Source organism: Pseudomassariella vexata, assembly GCF_002105095.1.
Source record: "Pseudomassariella vexata strain CBS 129021 chromosome Unknown BCR38scaffold_20, whole genome shotgun sequence".
NCBI lineage: Eukaryota > Fungi > Ascomycota > Sordariomycetes > Amphisphaeriales > Pseudomassariaceae > Pseudomassariella > Pseudomassariella vexata.
This window is the reverse complement of record NW_024467975.1, coordinates 184,662-204,338: the sequence shown is the minus strand read 5'-3', so window position 1 is coordinate 204,338 and position 19,677 is coordinate 184,662. Positions and strand designations below refer to the sequence as shown.

The following is a 19,677-nucleotide window of genomic DNA, read 5'->3' as shown; positions in this document are numbered from 1 at the left end:
AACCCACCCATCCCTTATTTGTCAGCCCCAGAAGCACTCTCAACATCACTCCTACTGGGCATCTCCCCCTCCCGCCTAAGCCGCTGCTTCGTAACATGCTCCTGCTCAAGCGAATACTCCTTAATGGAGAAACTCAACAGCATACTCACGCCAGAAAACGCTACAAGCGCCATCCACAGTATCTTCAGTCCATCGGCATACGCCTGCACGAGCAGGGCCTTGTCCTCGCCCTCGGGCATCGACTTTATAATGCCAACCACAATCGTCGCATCGCGCGAGTACTCGTCCGCCACGGACACAAAAGCCGGCAGCGCCTCCAGCTTCACTTTAAAAGCGTTTTGAAAAACGACGCCCGAGATGGCGACGCCCAGGGACTGACCAAACGTCCGCAGGAAGGAAAAGAATGCGGCGGCCTGACCGTTAAGCGCCGGCTCGGACGCGGCCTGGATGGAGAGGCTCATACCGGGGAAGAGCATGCCGGTTCCCACGCCGATGGGGAGGTTGAGGAAAATCCACGCCGGGACGTTGGTCCCAGGGTTGAGCAGGTAGAGGATACCGGGTAACATAGTCGGCAAGCTCAAGAGATTCGATTGGTTAGGATCATTCCTGTTTACGGTGGGTGATACTGCTTTTTTGTTTGGAGTATCCGTTGGCGGCGACGGCGGAGGTTACAGGTGAGTAGGCCTTGACGGCTTGGTAGTACAGCACTTTAACGCGTCAGTGTAAACTCGATCGGATAGAGTGGAAGATGCGTACCGAGGAAGTATAACAAAGACCATAGAATGATGCCATGGAAGATGGCCTGAATGTAAGTGCTGATCAAAGTCCAATTGCCGAAGATCTCTCTGCTGATGATGGGCTCGGCGGCGTACCAGAGTTCCCATAGCGCAAAGCCAGCCACAATCATAATCCCGAGTATCAGGGGCAACAGTGTCCGCCACGAGGTCCAGCTGTACATCACGCCGCCAACGGATACTCCAAACAAAAAAGCAGTATCACCCACCGTAAACAGGAATGATCCTAACCAATCGAATCTCTTGAGCTTGCCGACTATGTTACCCGGTATCCTAACCTGGTGCAGAAACAGCACGACAAACACGAGCCCGAGACCGATGATAGGCAGGTTGACGTAGAATATCCACCGCCAGCTGATATTCTGGGCAAACCCAGCACCAATCAGTGGGCCGGTTACAGTTCCAACAGACCACATGGATGACAAGACACTGAACCATGTTCCTCGATAGACTAGAGGAACGAGGTCAGTGATAACGACCTAGAAGCTTGTTCCGGACCAAAATGCCTGTAGAGCTGTACCACCCAAGGCAGTGCTCATAGTAGGTAAAGCGACGGCGAGACTAGTCGAATCAATAGCAACGGCGAGGACAAGGGTACACAAGGCCATGAGGGCTAGTAAGAAGTCTCGGGTGGGTTTCCACTCGGCCACGTCGGCTGTCACGGAGCCGGGAGTATCGTCAACGATGGCTGATGGGGTCTCGCTATGAATGGAGTTTCCATCAATAGCCAATAGCCTCGTGGGGATCTTTTTCATCTCTAAGGGGTTCATTGTAAACCTTTGGGCGCAAGGAGAAGTACAGGAGTCAAGTAACCAAGCGCCAAAGGAAGAAGGCAGACGGAATGACCGACGAAAATTAGCAGAATACGGGATCTCAGTCTTACCTTCTCATGACAACGGCGGGAATGAGTGAGCCTTATAAGAGACGACAGACAGCCTTACCGAACCACGACGATGCCATCTAGGATTCGAGGATGCCATCAACCCAACACGTACACTCGCAACGATATGCAAAATGTGCGATGCCACAAGTCCCACCAGTCTCGCCAACACCGCTGGCGGGCCCTATGTTGGTCCGCATTCCTGGTTGAACGTGCGCAACATGATGACCCGGTTGGCAAGACTCGCATTCGCAGTATATGTAATCGTAATGAAACCACGTTGTTCGGTCCTGAGAGTGGCTGGTAGTAAGGGGCTTGTTTGTTCCGGGAGTTCGGTTGGCCCATTGGGAAATCTGACGCGGGTTGATTGTTGGGCCGATGGTGCTGAGAATGCGAGGCGGGAGCGTTTGTCGCAACAGTGACCACCCGAAGCAGTCTAGCGCCTCTTCCGCCATCCTGTCAAAAGACGGACGCGCCTTGGATGGCTTACGCGTTACAGCGGCAAGTATGGGTGTTGAATATTGTCAAATGATTCCTACAGGCCTATCAACCACTGATACTCCTATTGTTGTGTGTAGTAACTCACGTCAGCCCCCAATCCCAGAGCGGTTGGATACCCCAAGGATGTGTAACACCATCAACTATACCAACTACAAACTGCCCTTAGGCCTCGCTATCGTTATTATCCATCAATTAACCATCCTGGTGGTCTCCCACAGGCCTAAACCATGCCCAACCCCTTCCAAGGAATCTCGAGTTCGCAGGTTTGGTTATTATGTCCTACGAAGGGGAAACTGGGCCAAACAACCGTCATCTCAATTTAGAACCCAAGAACTGCTATTAGTCCATGCCTCAAAGAATAAATATCTTTCCCGGCATTGTTACTAGTAAGGTTTGGAGCTCTCTGGTGTGCCACATTACCAGTTCGTTACCTCATCCGCAATGTACCGTATTGAACACCTTGCTGGTAACGCAGACTTTCTATACCAATTGGATGCCATGGCCGAGTTATGTAGAAAAAAAACATCCTTGATTGTATTATTCGCCCACAGCACTATTAAACATATCAACTTTTATACCCCCACCTCAAACCGCCCGAGGCATCCCACGTCTTTGTCTTTCTAAGTCCATGAACAAAAGAAAAAAAGTCAACCACTACGGCGTGGACCAATGGTGACCCAGCATGTAATCCCAAACGCCTGCTCCAAATGCTGTTGGTTTAGTGGTTGATGATACTGATACAAGTGAGCACAACATTGATTTTTCCCAACGGCTTCGCCCTCACCGGAATGGCAGGAGATATCCACCTAGTGGTGGTTGTGATCGTGACCGTTTTCGTGGGCATGAGCAGCACCGTTGCCATTCTCTCCGTGGTTGTGACCAGAATGGCTTGATCTCGTAGAACCCTCGTCATTCTGAGACGATGGAACCGTGCAGCAGCCCTGTTCAACACAGTCATCCACGCACTCCAACAGGCATGGAACGGTATGCCCACTCCCGCAGTATGGCGTCGAGGAACCGTCAGCCTGGCCGTCCAATCCCGTGGCAACTTCGGCATGGTTGCATCTGTCATCAAGACAGAATTCGGGTTGAATAGTTGCGCTGTGGATGCCATATGCATGAAGGCACTTTCGAGCCTGCTTAGCGAGCGCCATGTACTTCTCCCCGCCCTCTTCCGTGATAGGGAAGGCGACTTGCACGTGCATGGACGCAACAACTTTGGTGTCCGACAGCTGCCAAACGTGGACGTGATGACAGCTGATAACGCCAGGGAGTGCTTGAATATCCTCCTTAATGTCCTGGAGGTCGATTCCGTCCGGCGTAGCCTGCAGCAGGACCTTCGAGGTAGCTTTGGTGAGGGGATAGGCAGAGTGCAGGATGATGGCAGTGATGAACAGGGACACGGCCGGATCAGCGTAGTATTTACCAGACCATTCGGTGAGCCAGATGATCAAGGCAGTAGCTATAACACCAACATTTCCGAGGGCATCGCCAATGACGTGCAAAACCATGGCACGCATACCCATGTCGGCATGGTTGTGGCCGTGGCTACCACCTTTCTTGGACGTTTTCGGCTTGTTATGGTTATGCTCTCTGTGAACAGCAGAGTCTCTCCTCGATCTCGACCTCCGAGACTTTGAGTGCTTCTTGTGCTTTCCGTTGGCGGAAGCATTGGCAGCTGGGCCTAGGAGCCCACTCGAAGTCTTCGCGACCAGCGGTGTTCTCTCATCCACATTTAGCTCGTCATATATGGTGGATCCTCCTTCGGTCGAGCTCTCGTCGGTGGTATCTTCGATGTCAGTTCTGCTTTGATTGATAATGTTCTGTCTGAAACTGGCAGGATGGGGGTTGAGATCGTCGATGCTCTGCAAGCGGCTGAGCTTAAGGGTGCTTGGTCGCCGATGTTCTCGTCCTCTCGCACCTGACGAATGACTGGCACTATGCTCTGAATCGCCGTACTGAATGCGCCTGACCGTCTCCGGGGAATCGCTTCCACCTTGAGCTCTAGCCAAAGCAACATGGGGCAAAATGTCCATAGCCGGACCATCATCAGCAGTGAATCCAAGGCTTCTTCCTTCCTCAACAGCGGCGGCCTCGTTGTGCTCATGCTCGTGGACGTGGTCATGACCATGGTCCCCATGTTCCCCATGCGAGTGATCTCCAGGACCGTGCGAATGTCCATGTCCGCCTAGTACAAAGAAGCCTGCGATATTGGATGCCAGACCGCAACAACCGACAATGAGGATGAGCTGCGGGTTCGAAATCACCGGGGGGTCGAGGAGTCGGGTAACGGCCTCGAGGATGATGGAGACACAAAGAGCGATGAGGAAGACGGCGTTGAAAAAAGCACCAAGGATCTCGGCGCGTAGCCACTATTGTAGGTCAATGACATGAACACCAATTCGGCAATCAAGAAGAATACATACGCCATACGAGTATTTGTCCGTAGTCGCTCTGCTGGCCACGGAGACAGCCCACAGTCCAACGAGCAAGGAGATGATGTCGTTCAGCATGTGGAAGGCATCGGCCATCAAAGCCAAGGAGTGGACCATGAAGCCCGACGTCAACTCGACCAGGAAGAAAACGATATCTATCGCCAGCATCACACTGATGCGCGTCCTCTTTGACCAAGCCATGATGACAAGCAATTCGGTCGTGATGGTGAGCGAGGATGTAGAATTGGGGTGTTCGTGGTTTCTCAGGGAGGTTTGAAAGGGCGACTGAGCCAAACGCTCTCTGCTTGTCGTTTGGGATCGCTGTAGTAGATTACCAGACTAGTCGCATGAAAAAACGTGGTCAGTCAGAGCCAGGAAGCTCGCAGTTTGAGGCTGTTGCGGTGATGGATCCTATCCAACGTTGGATAGGACAATGACAGAGTAGCAAAACGCAGTTCTGACGCGATTGGCAGTCCTAGTCCCAAAGAGAGGGTTCCTGCTATTACTCAGGTTTGCCCCATGTGCAAATTGGGTTGTTTCGCAGAGGGATCTAGATGGCTGACGAATCCTTATCAAACGAATTCAACCTTGGGATGGTTAGAAATGGCGGCGAAAATGAAGGTGGCCGCACGCACATGTCGGTTCGGAGCAAAGCCGGAGTCCCCTGTGGGGTAGGTGCGTGATGTCGATTTTGGCGGGATGCTTAATCTTGATTGGACAAGAGTGCTATGGGTCTTGCATTGTCCACTTGAACCTTATCAGATATGAGTCCACTTTGCCCAACAGATGAATCGAGGAGATGCTCCACCCGTAGCAGTTGAAATTTGTGAATTGAGTTCAATCCAGTGGCCAGTACCTACCTGAAGAACCTTAGTCAGGTCTGATACAGTACCAGTACTATGTACGCAACGCATTGGGAAATCGTTCTAGTCTATTTACTACATCCAACAACCAACAACGCAGCCAAACATTGACATCCCACAGAGCTGCTATATCGTGTGTTTATCACACATGATGCGTTGCTGCTTTAGCATGGCATCATTTGCCTAGCTGACTTGGGATATCCGCCTTCCTGCACAAGCTTGGCGTTCCAAAAGTCGTCGTCCGTCAGGGTCTTGCGGAGTTGGGAGGGAAAGAATTCGCAAACTTACTGTCACTATTCCTAATTTGCGTAAGCGGTCTTATCTATCTCTCTTCAAAGTTTCCAATTGCCTATGTCATTAGAGTGAGAGTTTCAACTACTTGCGCCCAGTTGTCACTATACTAATCGGCCATATTTCTCCGTTGTGCCCCACATCCCAATTGAGAAATCAAAACACCATAATCCCCTATTAACTTCTACCACGCACCGGCCACCAAAATATGGTCGAATTACGCGCTTTTGGCAAGAATTATCCAGAAATCGAAGACTTAGTGGCGAATTCATACCTGACACCCGAGCATGCGTGTTGCGACCGCTGCAACCGGTCTGAGTCACGTGGCCATTGCAGACACGTTCAGGTGCTCTCGGCCGGAGACCACAGGGCACATTGTCAAGACCCATAAATCTACCAAACCACATATTCTGGTATGCGGCGACGTGGCAGATTCAAGGCAAATGAGAAGGCAAATGAGAAGGCAAATGAGTGAGATGAGCACCGAACATGCCTACTCGAGTGCCGCGACCCTAGGGCTAGGTACAGCACACTGGCAACACGCGCAGAGTTCAACATCAGCTCTAAGACCATCAAGAGGACCCTTAGCCGTCACTACTTCAAGAAATAGCGCGCCGCTAAGCGCATATTGTTGAACGAGAAGGATGCGAAGCAGAGGTTTGAATTCGCCAAGAAACACACCCCTAGGGCCATGCAACTGGAGCTAATGCGGTATCTATTTTCTGACGAATGTATATTCAGAACTCACCGGATAAACCAGGTGTTCGGGTGTCCGCTACGCCTCTGAACGCTTTCGAGACGGTCTTTTAGACACGCAGATTCATGGAAGGCCTAGGAATTCTATGGTCTGGTCAATGATCTGGGTTCGTGACGACGAGGCCGGTCTAGGGAAGCTCGTCTTCTACGAGAGGGATCCGGAAGCACCAAGTGGCGGCGTCTCGGCACGGTCTTATTATGATGTCCTAGGGCAAGGCGTACTCCCCTTCTACGAGGCTAGGGACCCCTTTATGCAAGACAATGCGAAAATACACAAATCTGGCCTCCCCACAGACTGGTTAGAATCGCACGGCATATGGACGACCGAATGGTCTACGCACTCTCCGGATTGAAATCCAATAGAGCACGTCTGCCACGCTCCGAAGCAGAACATACGGGAAACCGAGCCTAATTTTGCTGATTTGCAGAATATTGCCCAAGAAGCTGGGCGAGGGACGTAATACAATTAGCGTAGGCAGAGATAGATCCGGACCGTGTATTGAAGTTGATGAAGTCCATCCCCCGTCGCATCACTGCAGTGCGTAGGGCTCGCAGCTGGTACAAGCATTATTGAACTCTCCGCAAAAAAAAAACTGTTGTAACTGTTGGAGCAATTTGCAGGTCATTTGAGCACAATTGGTTAAGAATAGGCCGTTGAATGTTGAAGACGACCGTTGTGGTTGGGGTGTTAAATAGCGGAGCCAACGGAGAAATATGTCCATTGAATGTATCAAAGTCTAGGAATTCTTTCCCCAGAACCTGAGGTTGTTCAGAAACGGTTCAGCAGTGATACTTTTCACCTTTTACACCGGCGTACATCAGGGTGAGTTCATCTAAATCATACTTGTATTCTGCCTTCCTGAACTTACCAAAGCTCGGAACTAGCACCTGGCTCTGGCCTTCCCATTCCGTTTCAACATAGGAGCCTAAAAGCAGAGACGCTGGTTTACTTGCTTTGTACATGCATGCGATGGAGGCCATACTAGTTCCAATACATCTATCATCCTTGCACCGACTTATCAATCACATAACCTCATAACCGTAGCCAGTCACGGGCCAGATGTACTGTGTTTTTAAACCACACAGCCCATACATACTTGGACATAAAGCTTCTATATCAAGTACAATGAGTAACAGTGTGTATACAATATAGTCAACACTTGGGCTAAGCATTTTATTTTGAAAAACCCTCTCACAACACAACCACTCTCGACAGCTACTTACTATATTGCCATAAGGTATTAGTATCAAAGTCATTCCTTCTTCAACATCTGGCCTCCTTTCTCTAAGGGGAACCTACTGATTGTCTACACCTCCCAGTGCAATTTTTGAAGGATTCTTGTGATTAAATCATAACTATGACGTCAGCGCCTGAGGGTAGTCAGGAGATAACTCGCAGTGTCAGGATCACAAGGCAGCTTTATTGCCTGTACTGTATTGCCCAAGTTCGCATAGTAGACATATAGCGTTTTGACGTATTGTGTCCTGTAGCGCACGCGACCTCCGATTTAAACATCTACCCTTGACTTTTGAACCCGAATGTGCCGCCTGCCGAATGTGCCGCCTGCCGAATGAGTTATGTAAAGTGTATGACAAGCCGGGACATGAGCGGCATCACCTTCAGAGTCCCCCCCTCCTGCCCCCAGTTTGGTATATACGACTTTCACTTGGAAAAGAAAACCCGGTCTATCTCGTGATGTAAATATAAGCCAACTATGACTACGAGAACGTTGCATGGTCGCAGTGGACCAGATGACAAGATGGTGTTATATGGATGTTTGACACGTCGGCATCATGGAACAGGCATTTCCTGAGTGTACCAAGTCGTATATATACACGGATAGAGCAAGGCCACTGGAAAGGCTCTGCATATGGGATCGCTTGAATGGCCAGGGGTTAGTTTCCAGACCCCATACTGGAGTTTGTCAAGCGGGGAAAAGATAATGCGTCTCAGCAGGGAGGAACCTACATCTTCATTGACGGACAGGGGTGGAACGAGGGCAGAGTAGTTCTGTGGGAGACCATTTCCCGAATCTCTGTGCCGTCCCCTGCAAGTTCACCTTTTCCGGTCCTCGGTGAATTCAGCCAAACGAGTGTATAACCCCTGCAATCCATATATTGCATGACTTTGGTTCATCTGTTATACATACTGCTTGATCGGCAACGTCAGGGCTGCAGCTTGCCAGCACACAAATCATTTGTCAGCCTTGTAACAGAAACACCTAGACTGTATGTCAGCCCTGGAAGGCAAAGTGAAAGCCAGCCAGACCTCCCTAGTTGGCAGGTTACCGACAGCGCCGTATCCTACCGAAGCTGCTAGATGTGGTTCTTCGGGAGATCGACGCGAAGCCTGGGGTCTCTGTTGGTGGTCCTCCATGCGGTGATGGTCAAGCTGAGGTAGATCAATGTGGCTTCCCCACGCAGTACGACGCTGTGTATATTGCACCTGACATACCCGCAAGCATGCAATAAGGATCGCACTATTTACTGGTTCATGAAATACCTTCGATAGCTATGTTGATAGCGAAAACGACAGTGAGGAACTGTGTAGGGCGTTTTCCAAGACAGCCACAGGCATATTCTGGCAATGCAAACTGTCCTGGAGCATGGTTTGGACTTACGGCCAGAGTAACAAAACAAATAGCAGCCAACTTGATTCCACCGGACAGAGCTTTACCTTCGATCAATGCTCGCTGATAACACCAGGCCCGACAAGCTCCGGCTATAAGTGCTGGTTAATAGCACCGGTAGCAGGTGACAGACAGCGGTCTCCCACCCACTGAACAATCCAAGCCCGCGTCAGACTGCTGTAGCAGGAACAACTGTGCCACCATGACCCCAGTCAGGGCCAAAACCGAAGACGTCTGTAGATAGGCGGGAATGGTGCGCTCCAAGGTTGTTCAGGAAATCGCGGTTAGTACAATCCAGACAAATATCTACATAGGGATTGTAAATAGGCATGTGGTTTTCATCGTGGGTTGGAGTGCAACCCTGATCTCAAATAAAGCATCTCGCACTCAACAAAATAATCCTGGCAAATATGATCCAGACGTAGTATGTGGCGAACAGATTATGGAAGTCGTTGATCGTCACGTGGAATCAAGGTCACTTGAATAGCGAGCGAAAACCTTGGAATTGATACATGGATAAATGCCTGCGGCATTCCATCTTGGAGGGTCCACATACATGATTGGTGTACCGCAGTGTCACACCCATGGCCAGTGGGCATGTGTAAATTCCTGCCGCAAGACAGAGACGGCAGGGTTTAGATATATGTTGTAACTTGTGAGGCCGTGGAACCCAGCAACAGCAGTTGTAACTAGAGCCAACAAAATACTAGAGGTCGAGAATTAAGACACCAAGATACAGATAAACAAATACGAAATCAACACACCAAAATGACCACGGCAGTCTCCCTCATCCACATTAACCTCAACCTGATTTCTCCAGAAGTGTCAGGGTGAGGACGGAGGATGTATTGAGTCCCTCAAATAGGAACAAACTGGCTGTGTCTCGTGGGTCTACCTGCTGATCTTCGGTCTTCATTCGTTCCTGCTCTGGCTTCCTCGACAAGTGAGGCTCCCTTCTAGCCTTCTAGGTGCCATTTCTACATGAGCAATCCAGCTCAATGCCAGGACTACTAGGATCAGATCCTCTGGAATTGGCGAAGCACGCAATGGCAACTATCAAGACGCAACCAACTGCTTGATTCATGTAAGCTAGGAACCGGAGAGGGTATCGGGACTATGGCGCTTGTCAACCATTTTGAAGTAAGCTCATCAAAAGCGGGGAGTGTCAAGAGCTGTTAAACACGGAAGGTGTATCTCATCGATTGAAGGATTGCGAACCCTACTTGTGAGTTCGATTCAGATAAAGTGACAAGCTGTAACCCCGAGGGGTGGCAAGCTCATACCACAGGGTAGCACTCAAAACTCTCTTGGGATTGGACTTAACCTAGCCGAATTGTCGACCATTCTCATAGCCATCAGTCTTATCATCAGCCAGGCGCAGTATCTCCAGACATCGCCTGTGTGGCTGAAGGTTCTCTGTACTCCGAGGGATAGTCTTCTGCTACCAAGGGAGGCCGTGATGGCATCTTCAACTATTCCCAGTGTCACACGAGTGATACAGCTCTATCTCGACGTCAAATGCGCGGAACGAGACGAGGATATCGAAGATGATGAAGTTGCTTGGGGTTTCCGAAAGCGGATGAACTTGTCGAACTCCGCCATTGGGTGTTGTATTCGCCCAGATACCCTGTGAGCACTCTGGTTCATGGAATGAATATTTGCCGGGGATCTGACCAGCATGCGATGTGCCTCTGGTTAATTGTGAGGCACCGTGCACCATGGAAATCGAAGAAATGTCCGAAGTACATGATCCGCACAAGGTCGACTCTTGGGACGCATGGGGGGTTTCATGCCAGTTGAAGCAGGCGAAAGCACGGACCATGGTCGAGATTTGGGCGAGACGGAAGGAGCAGCCGTTGCATTATGCTTCGACTGTCCATTGCGCTTTGCAGCTCTAACATGACGAACGTTTTCATTTGGTCATCCTGCTCTTTCGAGTCGGCCGAGCTAGCAGCTTGGCCCAAGAAGAAGATAGCCACGTCCCACTCGTGATATTACGCATCCGATGTGGCAATGTCAGCTGCGCGCCTGTTCAAAGTTCTCGGCCCGCATCCCCGACTCTTTAGTCGGGTCCCTCGCAGGGTTGCTACGCAATGCCTGTCAGCGATCCAGCTCCCCGGAATGTCGCCAACATCAACTGCGGTTCCAAGACGTCTTTCGCCAGTCAACGACACAGCTTCCACATTTCAATATGTACAACGTCGTCAAACGTTCAAAAACAACACCCGAGTGGGTGTCAATGGATGTCCGAGACTCATTCAGCGACGAGTCCGCAACCGATTACAACGCCTAAACCCCAGTATACCACTGAGAGACTCAATCAGGGAATAACCTTGGTGCCGGTGACTCAGCTCGTCTATGGCCCGATTGGACTTTCCCACCTTCTGTTAGCCAGGATAACCGCCTCGATTGTTCAGAGGACTTCAGGAAACGTGGGCCATTGAGCCGACAAGTCAATGACTGGTCCTGGCTAGGTTAGCGTTTCCCGGCTGCCCCTAGATATCAATCGAGGGATCTGACTGCATGGTTTCAGGACTAATCAATCTGGTAAAAGCCCTACAATATCTTGACATGGGTCCGTAATTTCTGCGCTTCTGTCACGCTACCATTGAGCAGGGATTGACGACGTCCTCCCAATACACGTACCCTCTCGCCGAAGTAGTATTGGAGACATTCAAGTTGCGGCTCACGATGTCCACACATCGATGCGGATGTGAGGTCATAGAGAAGGACTACGAGATTCAACTGTCGGTTTGCAAACTCATGTCGACTGTGTCTGAGATATAGAGAGGTCAAAGGTGCTGATTCCGAAAGCTGCAGATGGATCACCAGGTACCGATCGCAGTTTATGAATACTATGCATTGTTCGCGGCATGGACGACTGGAGTTTATGGCCTCGCCAGGCTACCAAGTCGCCTTGGTCGTCACCGTTCCATGTCTACAGGTACGGCTCTTGTTGCAAGGCAACCCCACTCGGCCAAATCACCACGTCTGGCCAACAACAGTAGGCATTGCAGTAGGGCATATCTGCTTCTAGACACCGCTCTTCCGGTCCGCTCGTACCGATGTGACTGTTCCGGACAAAGACAAAATGATGGTGCCCCAGACGGACAAGTCAAGTGATTCGGTAACACCGAAGACGCCATTTCTCCACTCCCGGCTCTGCGGGATCCCTCTTTAATCAAGTTTGGGAGCCTTGCGTTTTCTATCTCGATCATATACAGCCGCAAGACCGGGTTTGTCTTAAAAGGCCCGCACAGTGAAGTACTTCGGTTTTCTTCTTCAATATTGCCTGGTGCTGCGGAAGGTAGCATTGTGAGCCTCCTTGGCCTCCATGCCGGCATCTCTCGCAGCTCAGCCTACCCTGGGTAGCTGCTTCCTTCCGTTTTCGATATCTTTGTTTCATTTGTTGTGGGCTATCAATGGTTCGAAGGTTTATTGCGCTTACAGCAGGTGACCCAACTTCTTGCATGACTTATATAGACTGGTTGTTCTCTACTATATTAGTGAATTATGCACTACGTATATCACTTGAAATCCCACCCCACAGATCTATTTAAGCATCCAGGTTCTCAGTTGTTTATATCCTCATTCTAGAAGCCCACCCGAAGGAAGGGACGAATCATCGTTTGTTGTCCATAATTGCAGTCTGCAACATATCTGGATCACCAAAGCCATTCCCTCGTCCACCACCAATTAAGTGTGGAAGCATCGATACTTTCAACTCGTGAAAGACAATTGTAACGGACGTCTCTATGGATGGTATCGAGCCGACTGTAGTAGATCACGGGATGGATCCCAACCCTTCACCACTGGAGACTACAGGAAGCACGACGACTCCAGACACACAATATTCGTCTCCAGCGAGTCCTTTGCAAAAGAATGCCGTTCTATCAGGCAGTCGACTAGTAGCCCAGAAAAAGCTCACATTATTGACACTAGAGGAGAAGGTCTGAAATTATACCACCGTATACTTCAAATCACTGACGACGCCAGGTATCTTTACTCACTGCAGCGGATTTCTGGCGGACGAACGCCATACCTGAAAAGGGAGTCCCAGCAATCAAGACCAGTGATGGCCCAAACGGCGCACGTGGTGGTATTTTTGTCGGAGGGACCAAGGTCAGCCCACTGAAGTAGATGCCGTGCCAACACTTCAACTCACCTGTGAGACAGGCTGCTCTGTTCCCCTGCGGTATCTCGCTAGCTGCAACATGGAACAAAGAACTCGTCTACGAGGTTGGACAGCATCTTGCTGGCGAGGTCAGGGCGAGATCTGCCCATGTTCTATTAGCGCCAACTGTGTGCTTGCACCGACATCCCTTGGGAGGCAGAAACTTTGAAAGTTTCTCGGAGGATCCCCTTCTCACGGGGAAACTAGCAGCCCAGTACATTCGGGGTCTCCAATCCAAGGGCATTGCTGCTGCCATCAAGCGTTTGTGGCCTTAATGCAAGATGTGACGTCTGCTAACCATGATGCAGACTTCGTGGCAAACGAGCAGGAAACTCATAGACTGACTATCGACTCGGTCATGATGGAGCGGCCGTTGCGGGAACTATATCTTCGACCTTTTGAGATTGCGATTCGAGAGGCAAAACCGTGGGCCGTCATGTCGTCATACAACTTGATCAACGGTATACACGCGGATGAGAATATGCATACGCTGAAGGATATCCTTCGGGGAGAATGGGGTTACGATGGGTAAGGCCCACGGACCACAGATTTCCGTACGGAAAACTGCTAAACAAAACTTTTCAGTACCGTGGTTTCTGACTGGGGAGGCACTAATTCAACCACTATGTCTTTGAAGGCGGGATGTGATGTCGAGTTCCCCTACTCGACAAAGTGGCGGTTCGGTAAAATTCTCAAAGCCCTCGAAGCCGGGGAGCTTGTAGTAGATGACATCGACCGTGCTGCTGAGAACGTCCTGACGCTAGTCGAGCGAACAAGGGAAGGGAATATGTCACCGGAGGAAGCAGAGCGGGAAGACAACCGAAAAGAGACACAAGCCATAATTCGCGAGGCGGGCGCCCAAGGTCTAACTTTGCTCAAGAATGACCGCGCTATTCTTCCCATCAACCCCCAAACTGCCAAAGTTGCCGTCATTGGTCCAAATGCTAACAGGGCCATCGCTGGCGGTGGTGGCAGTGCCAGTCTGAACCCCTATTACAACACTTTGCCGCTAGACAGCATTCGCGCGGCTTCTAAACAGCACGTCGTCTATGCGCAAGGTTGCCACATCCACAAGTGGTTGCCTGTGGCATCACCTTTCTGTACTGACAAGTCTGGCAAGCCCGGCGTCACTCTCGAATGGTTCAGCGGGGACAAGTTCGAGGGTCAAGTTGTAGTTCAACAGCGTCGAACCAATACGGATCTCTTTTTGTGGGACTCGGCACCCCTTGCACAACTTGGGCCCGAGTGGTATGTATACCTTTGTCTCTCACAAAACAAAACCAAAAAAGAAGACTAACTCTGCATAGGTCCGCCATTGCAACGACGTATCTTACTCCGACCACCAATGGGAAGCATACCATCAGCTATATGTCGGTTGGGCCCGGTAAGCTTTACGTCGATGGGAAACTAGCCCTTGACCTTTGGGACTGGACCGAGGAGGGCGAGGCTATGTTCGACGGCTCGATCGACTACATGGTGGATGTGGACATGCAAGCGGGCAAGTCTATCGAGTTGCGCGTGGAGATGACGAATGAGTTGAGACCAATGGCGAAACAAAATATCGAACACATGACCCACAAGTACGGTGGCTGTCGCATTGGGTTTAAAGAGGAAGATCAGGTTGACTACCTGCAGCAAGCTGTGGATGCTGCCAAGGAGGCAGATGTCGCTGTCGTTATTGTTGGGCTAGATGCCGAGTGGGAGTCGGAAGGCTACGACCGTAAGACGATGGATCTTCCATCGGATGGCAGCCAGGATCGTCTGATTGAGGCCGTTGTGAAGGCCAACCCTCGTACTGTCGTCGTTAACCAGTCGGGCTCGCCCGTCACCATGCCGTGGGCCGACGAGGTGCCGGCTATCATCCAGGCTTGGTATCAGGGCCAAGAAGCAGGAAATGCGCTGGCGGATGTGTTATTTGGTTTCAAGAACCCAAGCGGAAAACTACCAGTAAGTGGCTGCTACAAGCAATGTCTAACAATTCGCTAACGTTTGTAGTCAACGTTCCCTCGTAGACTTGAGGACACCCCTGCTTACCACAACTGGCCTGGTGAAAACCTCCGTGTGCTGTATGGCGAAGGGTTATATATCGGCTACCGTCATTACGACCGCACAAACATCCCACCGCTCTTCTCCTTCGGCCATGGTCTTTCCTACACCTCTTTCGAGTATGGCCGTCCATCCCTCAGCCAGAAGACATTAACACCTGAAGCACCAATTCACTTGATAATGGCCGTCACCAATACCGGCCCGGTCGCCGGCTCCGAAATCATCCAGGTCTATATCCGGGATGAGAAGTCGGCGCTTCCGCGACCGGAGAAGGAACTAGCTGCCTTTGAAAAGGTATACCTAGAGCCCGACGAGACAAAGCACATCACACTTTCTCTAGACAAGTACGCGGTTGGGTACTTTGACCCTGCTATCCCAGCGTGGATTGCAGATGAAGGGACATTTAAGGTGTTAGTGGGTGCTTCGTCGACAGATATCAGGTAACTTACTGCTCATTCTCACCACCCCATTGATGAAATTATCATACTAACCGTGGGATGGTTTAGGCAATCCGCATCGTTCAAGGTCAAAGAGTCATTCACATGGATTTTCTAGTTTTCACTACTTTGCAGTCTCCGATCTTGCATAGAGGGGGTTTGGCTCTCGGCTCTTTATCATGAACATGTGCACGGGATGTAATGGATTTTTGGTGTGCCCCTATTTGGTATTTAGTCGATCATTTCCGCATGGCATAGTCAGAGTACGCATAATAATGGTTTTCGGACTAGTTATGGTTTTCCTAGGGCACAAGATTCTGAGATACCATTCCTTTTTCATGACACATTCCTTATACGAGTTTCCTTTCGCGGAGGCATATCTGGCAGTGTTGAGATAACGTTGAATACTTTCCGTACTCGGTTTATAATAGTGAGCATTGCGACACAACATTTACGTGATGAGTTAAACGCTTTGGGGGATGTGATATATTTTCAACAATGAGCTGGTCGAATGATCAAAAGCCTTCCGTCTGGCCTTGATCCTGGCGCTCAGTGAGTGCGAAGTAGTGCCATTTCATAGCAAGGTCCGAGCATCACTTGCCTTGACTCACTTATCCTAGGGGCCAGAATCTGGGCTGAAAGCTGAGATGGGCGATGCCACCGCTATTGACTCTGGTGGTGAAAAGATACCACGCAAACAAGCCCAGTGAAGAAGTAGATGGATTCGTTTTCTGAGTCAGGTATGTTACGGGCACTCAATTGGCCAGAATGGTAGATCCCCCAATTGCAAGTGACAGGGGCACTACCCCATTTGATCGGAGCTTAAAATGCTTTTAATAGACTCTAGCTTCAGGGTTGTTAGAGCAGCAGAATTGACACGCGTTAAATGTGAAGTCACGAAGGAATTTCTCCGGAACGTTGTTGCCTTTCAATCTTGGAAGTAAGGCGGTGAATTTGATGCACATTGCAGCCAAGGTCCTGTATTGTGACACCCGAGAAGCCGACCTGAGACTCATTGGTCGCAGCACGCACTGTCTCCGTCTTCGCAAGGTCGGGAACCCGGCAGAGCTTCTTTCAAAACGACATCTCTCATTTTGAGCAAACACTGAACCAACCCGCTGTAGGCCCTCGAACAGAGAAACAAGTGCGGATAACCTGCGAACGTGTTGACCGTGGGTGTTTCTGACGACGCGTTTCCCCTTATTCCTATGGCTGCCATCGTCTGCGGGATCAGTCATGGCGCCGTCTTATAGTAATAGTGGCAATGGCTACGGCAACGGCAATGGGAATGGCTACGGTTACAGTTCCTCCTCTGCGGCGTCCTCCTCCTCTAAGTCGACACGCCACCAGTTCCGCAATCACCAGCAGGTCGACTTGCACTTCGACATTGACGAGATTCGAGCGGGCGCGCGAGTGCTATTACATCGTCTTTGGGCATTTGGGAATGGGCCGGGCCGCATCGCTGCCACCAACATAGCTATGCAGGGCGGACAGGTGGTCAAGAGAAATCTGGTTGCGCGCCGGCTCTTGAGCTTCCCGCACTTGCTGGTTGGCTTATGGGTGCTGGTGCTGCTCTGGGGCGAGAGATGGATCTTTGCTAGTAGGGTGCAAAGCTGCGATTGGGACCATTGGGAGAAATGGGTAAGTCTCCAGTTCTATTAGATCTGGGCTAGACGAGAGCACTCGCAGGTCGAGTAGACTGCGTAGAAGACATGTCAGGCACGGCGACGGCATAGAGTCCTTCAGCTTACATACATGCGCACGCAGCCCACAGGAGCAACACCACATCGCCTCGTTTTTGTCGCCGACCCCCAGATCATCGACCCGCATTCATACCCGGGCCGCCCGTGGCCTTTGAACCCATTGACGATGCAGATCACCGACAACTATCTCCGGCGGTCATACACGCAGCTTCAAAAGGTATTACAACCCGACACGGTCGTATTTCTTGGCGATCTCTTCGACGGCGGGCGCGAGTGGAAAACGGCACGCGGCGATTTCAGAGATCCGGAATGGGCTAAGCACCATCGACCCGAGAGCGAACAGAAATTACTGAAGGAGTGGAATAGAAAATATGGCGAAGATTACTGGCTAGAAGAATATGGCAGGTTCGGAGACATCTTCTACGAGCCGTGGGCGGTAGGCGGCGTCTTCCCTGGAGCCTGGCAGAGGGGGCGAAAGCTCATATCGAGCTTACCGGGGAACCACGACTTGGGCTTCGGAGCCGAGGTCAAAATTCCAGCCAGGAAACGTTTCAATGCTTATTTTGGGGAGACAAACCGTGTCGATGTCATTGGTAATCATACTTTTGTGTCGGTGGACTCTGTGTCCTTAAGTGCCGCCAGTTCGACCATGAAGGACCAAGTCGACTTACGCGGCATCTTTAATCCAGTCGAGAAGTTCCTCGCAGAGGTGAAGGCCAAGAAACGGCGGGCTGCGATCAAGGAACTTAAGTTTTGGCAAGGGGAGGTCGAAGAACTAATATTCGATCACAAAGTGGAGGAACTCAACGACGCCGAGTACAACGACGTGCCGAGTCTGTTGAAAGAGGCGGATGGGCCTGACTTTCCGACCGTACTGCTCACGCATGTGCCCCTATACCGGGAGCCAGGAACGCCCTGTGGTCCATTGCGCGAGCACTGGCCGCCGGCGAAGCCACCGAAAGGGCAGACGGATCCCGTATTCCCAGATCATCGCAATGCCATCAGCGTGTCGAGTGGCTACCAATACCAAAACGTACTGAGCGAGTCGGACTCGATTAAGCTGATCAAGAGCATCGGCAATGTCATTCACGCATTCTCTGGGGACGACCACGACTACTGCGAGCTAGTCCATTCCGAGAAGAAAGAGAACGTCCCCGAGATCACCGTCAAGAGTTTGAGTATGGCTATGGGTGTACCCACGCCGGGTTTCCAGATGGTCTCGCTTTGGAACCCCGTCGATGCGGATGGGCGTCCCCTTGCGGGAGATGGCAAACCTACTTTGCAGACACATCTCTGCCTGCTACCCAGGTCATTCTCCACCTTCACCACATACGCAGCTTTGGCTATCCTCAACGTCTTCGCCCTCGCCGCCCGGGCCTTTCTCTTCTCCATCCTCAACCTGCAGCCCTTTGCGCTGGATCCGACCCAGCAAGGCGACCGGTCCATCTTGCCCGTATTCAAAGAGAAGGTCGAAAGCGACAGTGGCAACGACATCAAGTCGCGGTCCTTTGGTACATCCGGCAATAATCTACTCTCCGCCCGCCTAGCCTCGAATACCCGAGGTCGGGGCGCCTCGATAACGAACGGTGCCGTGCGAAGCATCTCACCCAGGCCGAAAAGCAAAATTCGCTCCGACAGGTGGGGTTGGGGCGTGAACAAGGGTCCCAGGATCGAAATCAGGCGGGATTTCTTCGATGGAGGCAGGCTGCAGGGCACCACTTGGAGAGCAGCTGCTCGACCGAACTGGAGAACGAGCTTGCAGTCTCGGACGGCGCTGATATGGAGGGAGATGTGGACGACCACCTGGAGGGTCGTGTGGATGGTCTTTGGATTCTTTGCTTATCTTACTTATAAGGGATGAGCTTAGCGTACCGTAAATTGTGAAAATGGCAGTTTCTTATGTTGTACTAGACGTCGGTGGGTAGCGGTAAGTCTGGAGTAGTCGGTCTAGTCTGCCTTTGCTTTGAACGGTGTTGGTGGTATACATGCATGGTAATGGTTCCAGGCTGGCTGGCTGATTGGTTGGGGTTTGTCAAAACTTTGGATAGATAAATGGCAGCAGGGAAGACAGACACCGCACACACAGCTCTGGCGTACAACTGGATGGGTTGTTGTACAAATATTGTCCGTTAATGGGTAGATAGAAAAGACAATTATTACAGAGCAC

General features: G+C 50.9%; 4 protein-coding genes across 4 annotated transcripts; 2 read left to right on the top strand and 2 right to left on the bottom strand.

The window, feature by feature from the left end:
• Positions 1–14: 14 nt before the first annotated feature.
• BCR38DRAFT_461338 (uncharacterized protein) lies at positions 15–1,402 on the bottom strand (the record flags this gene model as incomplete). Its single annotated transcript, XM_040862515.1, has 3 exons — positions 15–628; positions 757–1,245; positions 1,315–1,402. The coding sequence occupies 3 exons, from the start codon at positions 1,400–1,402 to the stop codon at positions 15–17; spliced, it is 1,191 nt and encodes a 396-aa protein (XP_040710534.1).
• A 1,579-nt stretch (positions 1,403–2,981) lies between these two features.
• On the bottom strand, positions 2,982–4,811 carry BCR38DRAFT_461337 (cation efflux protein; the record flags this gene model as incomplete). Its single annotated transcript, XM_040862514.1, has 2 exons — positions 2,982–4,547; positions 4,602–4,811. The coding sequence occupies 2 exons, from the start codon at positions 4,809–4,811 to the stop codon at positions 2,982–2,984; spliced, it is 1,776 nt and encodes a 591-aa protein (XP_040710533.1).
• Positions 4,812–12,905: 8,094 nt separating this feature from the next.
• Positions 12,906–16,279, top strand: BCR38DRAFT_504238 (glycoside hydrolase family 3 protein; the record flags this gene model as incomplete). Its single annotated transcript, XM_040864894.1, has 8 exons — positions 12,906–13,100; positions 13,147–13,272; positions 13,327–13,585; positions 13,633–13,852; positions 13,910–14,572; positions 14,632–15,271; positions 15,320–15,810; positions 15,877–16,279. 8 exons carry the CDS (start codon positions 12,906–12,908, stop codon positions 15,923–15,925), a joined length of 2,643 nt encoding a protein of 880 aa, XP_040710532.1. The 3' UTR covers positions 15,926–16,279.
• Positions 16,280–16,637: 358 nt separating this feature from the next.
• BCR38DRAFT_478374 (Metallo-dependent phosphatase-like protein) lies at positions 16,638–19,673 on the top strand. The gene is made up of 2 exons (XM_040863104.1): positions 16,638–17,448; positions 17,575–19,673. The coding sequence occupies exons 1-2, from the start codon at positions 17,044–17,046 to the stop codon at positions 19,369–19,371; spliced, it is 2,202 nt and encodes a 733-aa protein (XP_040710531.1). The 5' UTR covers positions 16,638–17,043; the 3' UTR covers positions 19,372–19,673.
• The last annotated feature ends 4 nt before the right edge of the window (positions 19,674–19,677 follow it).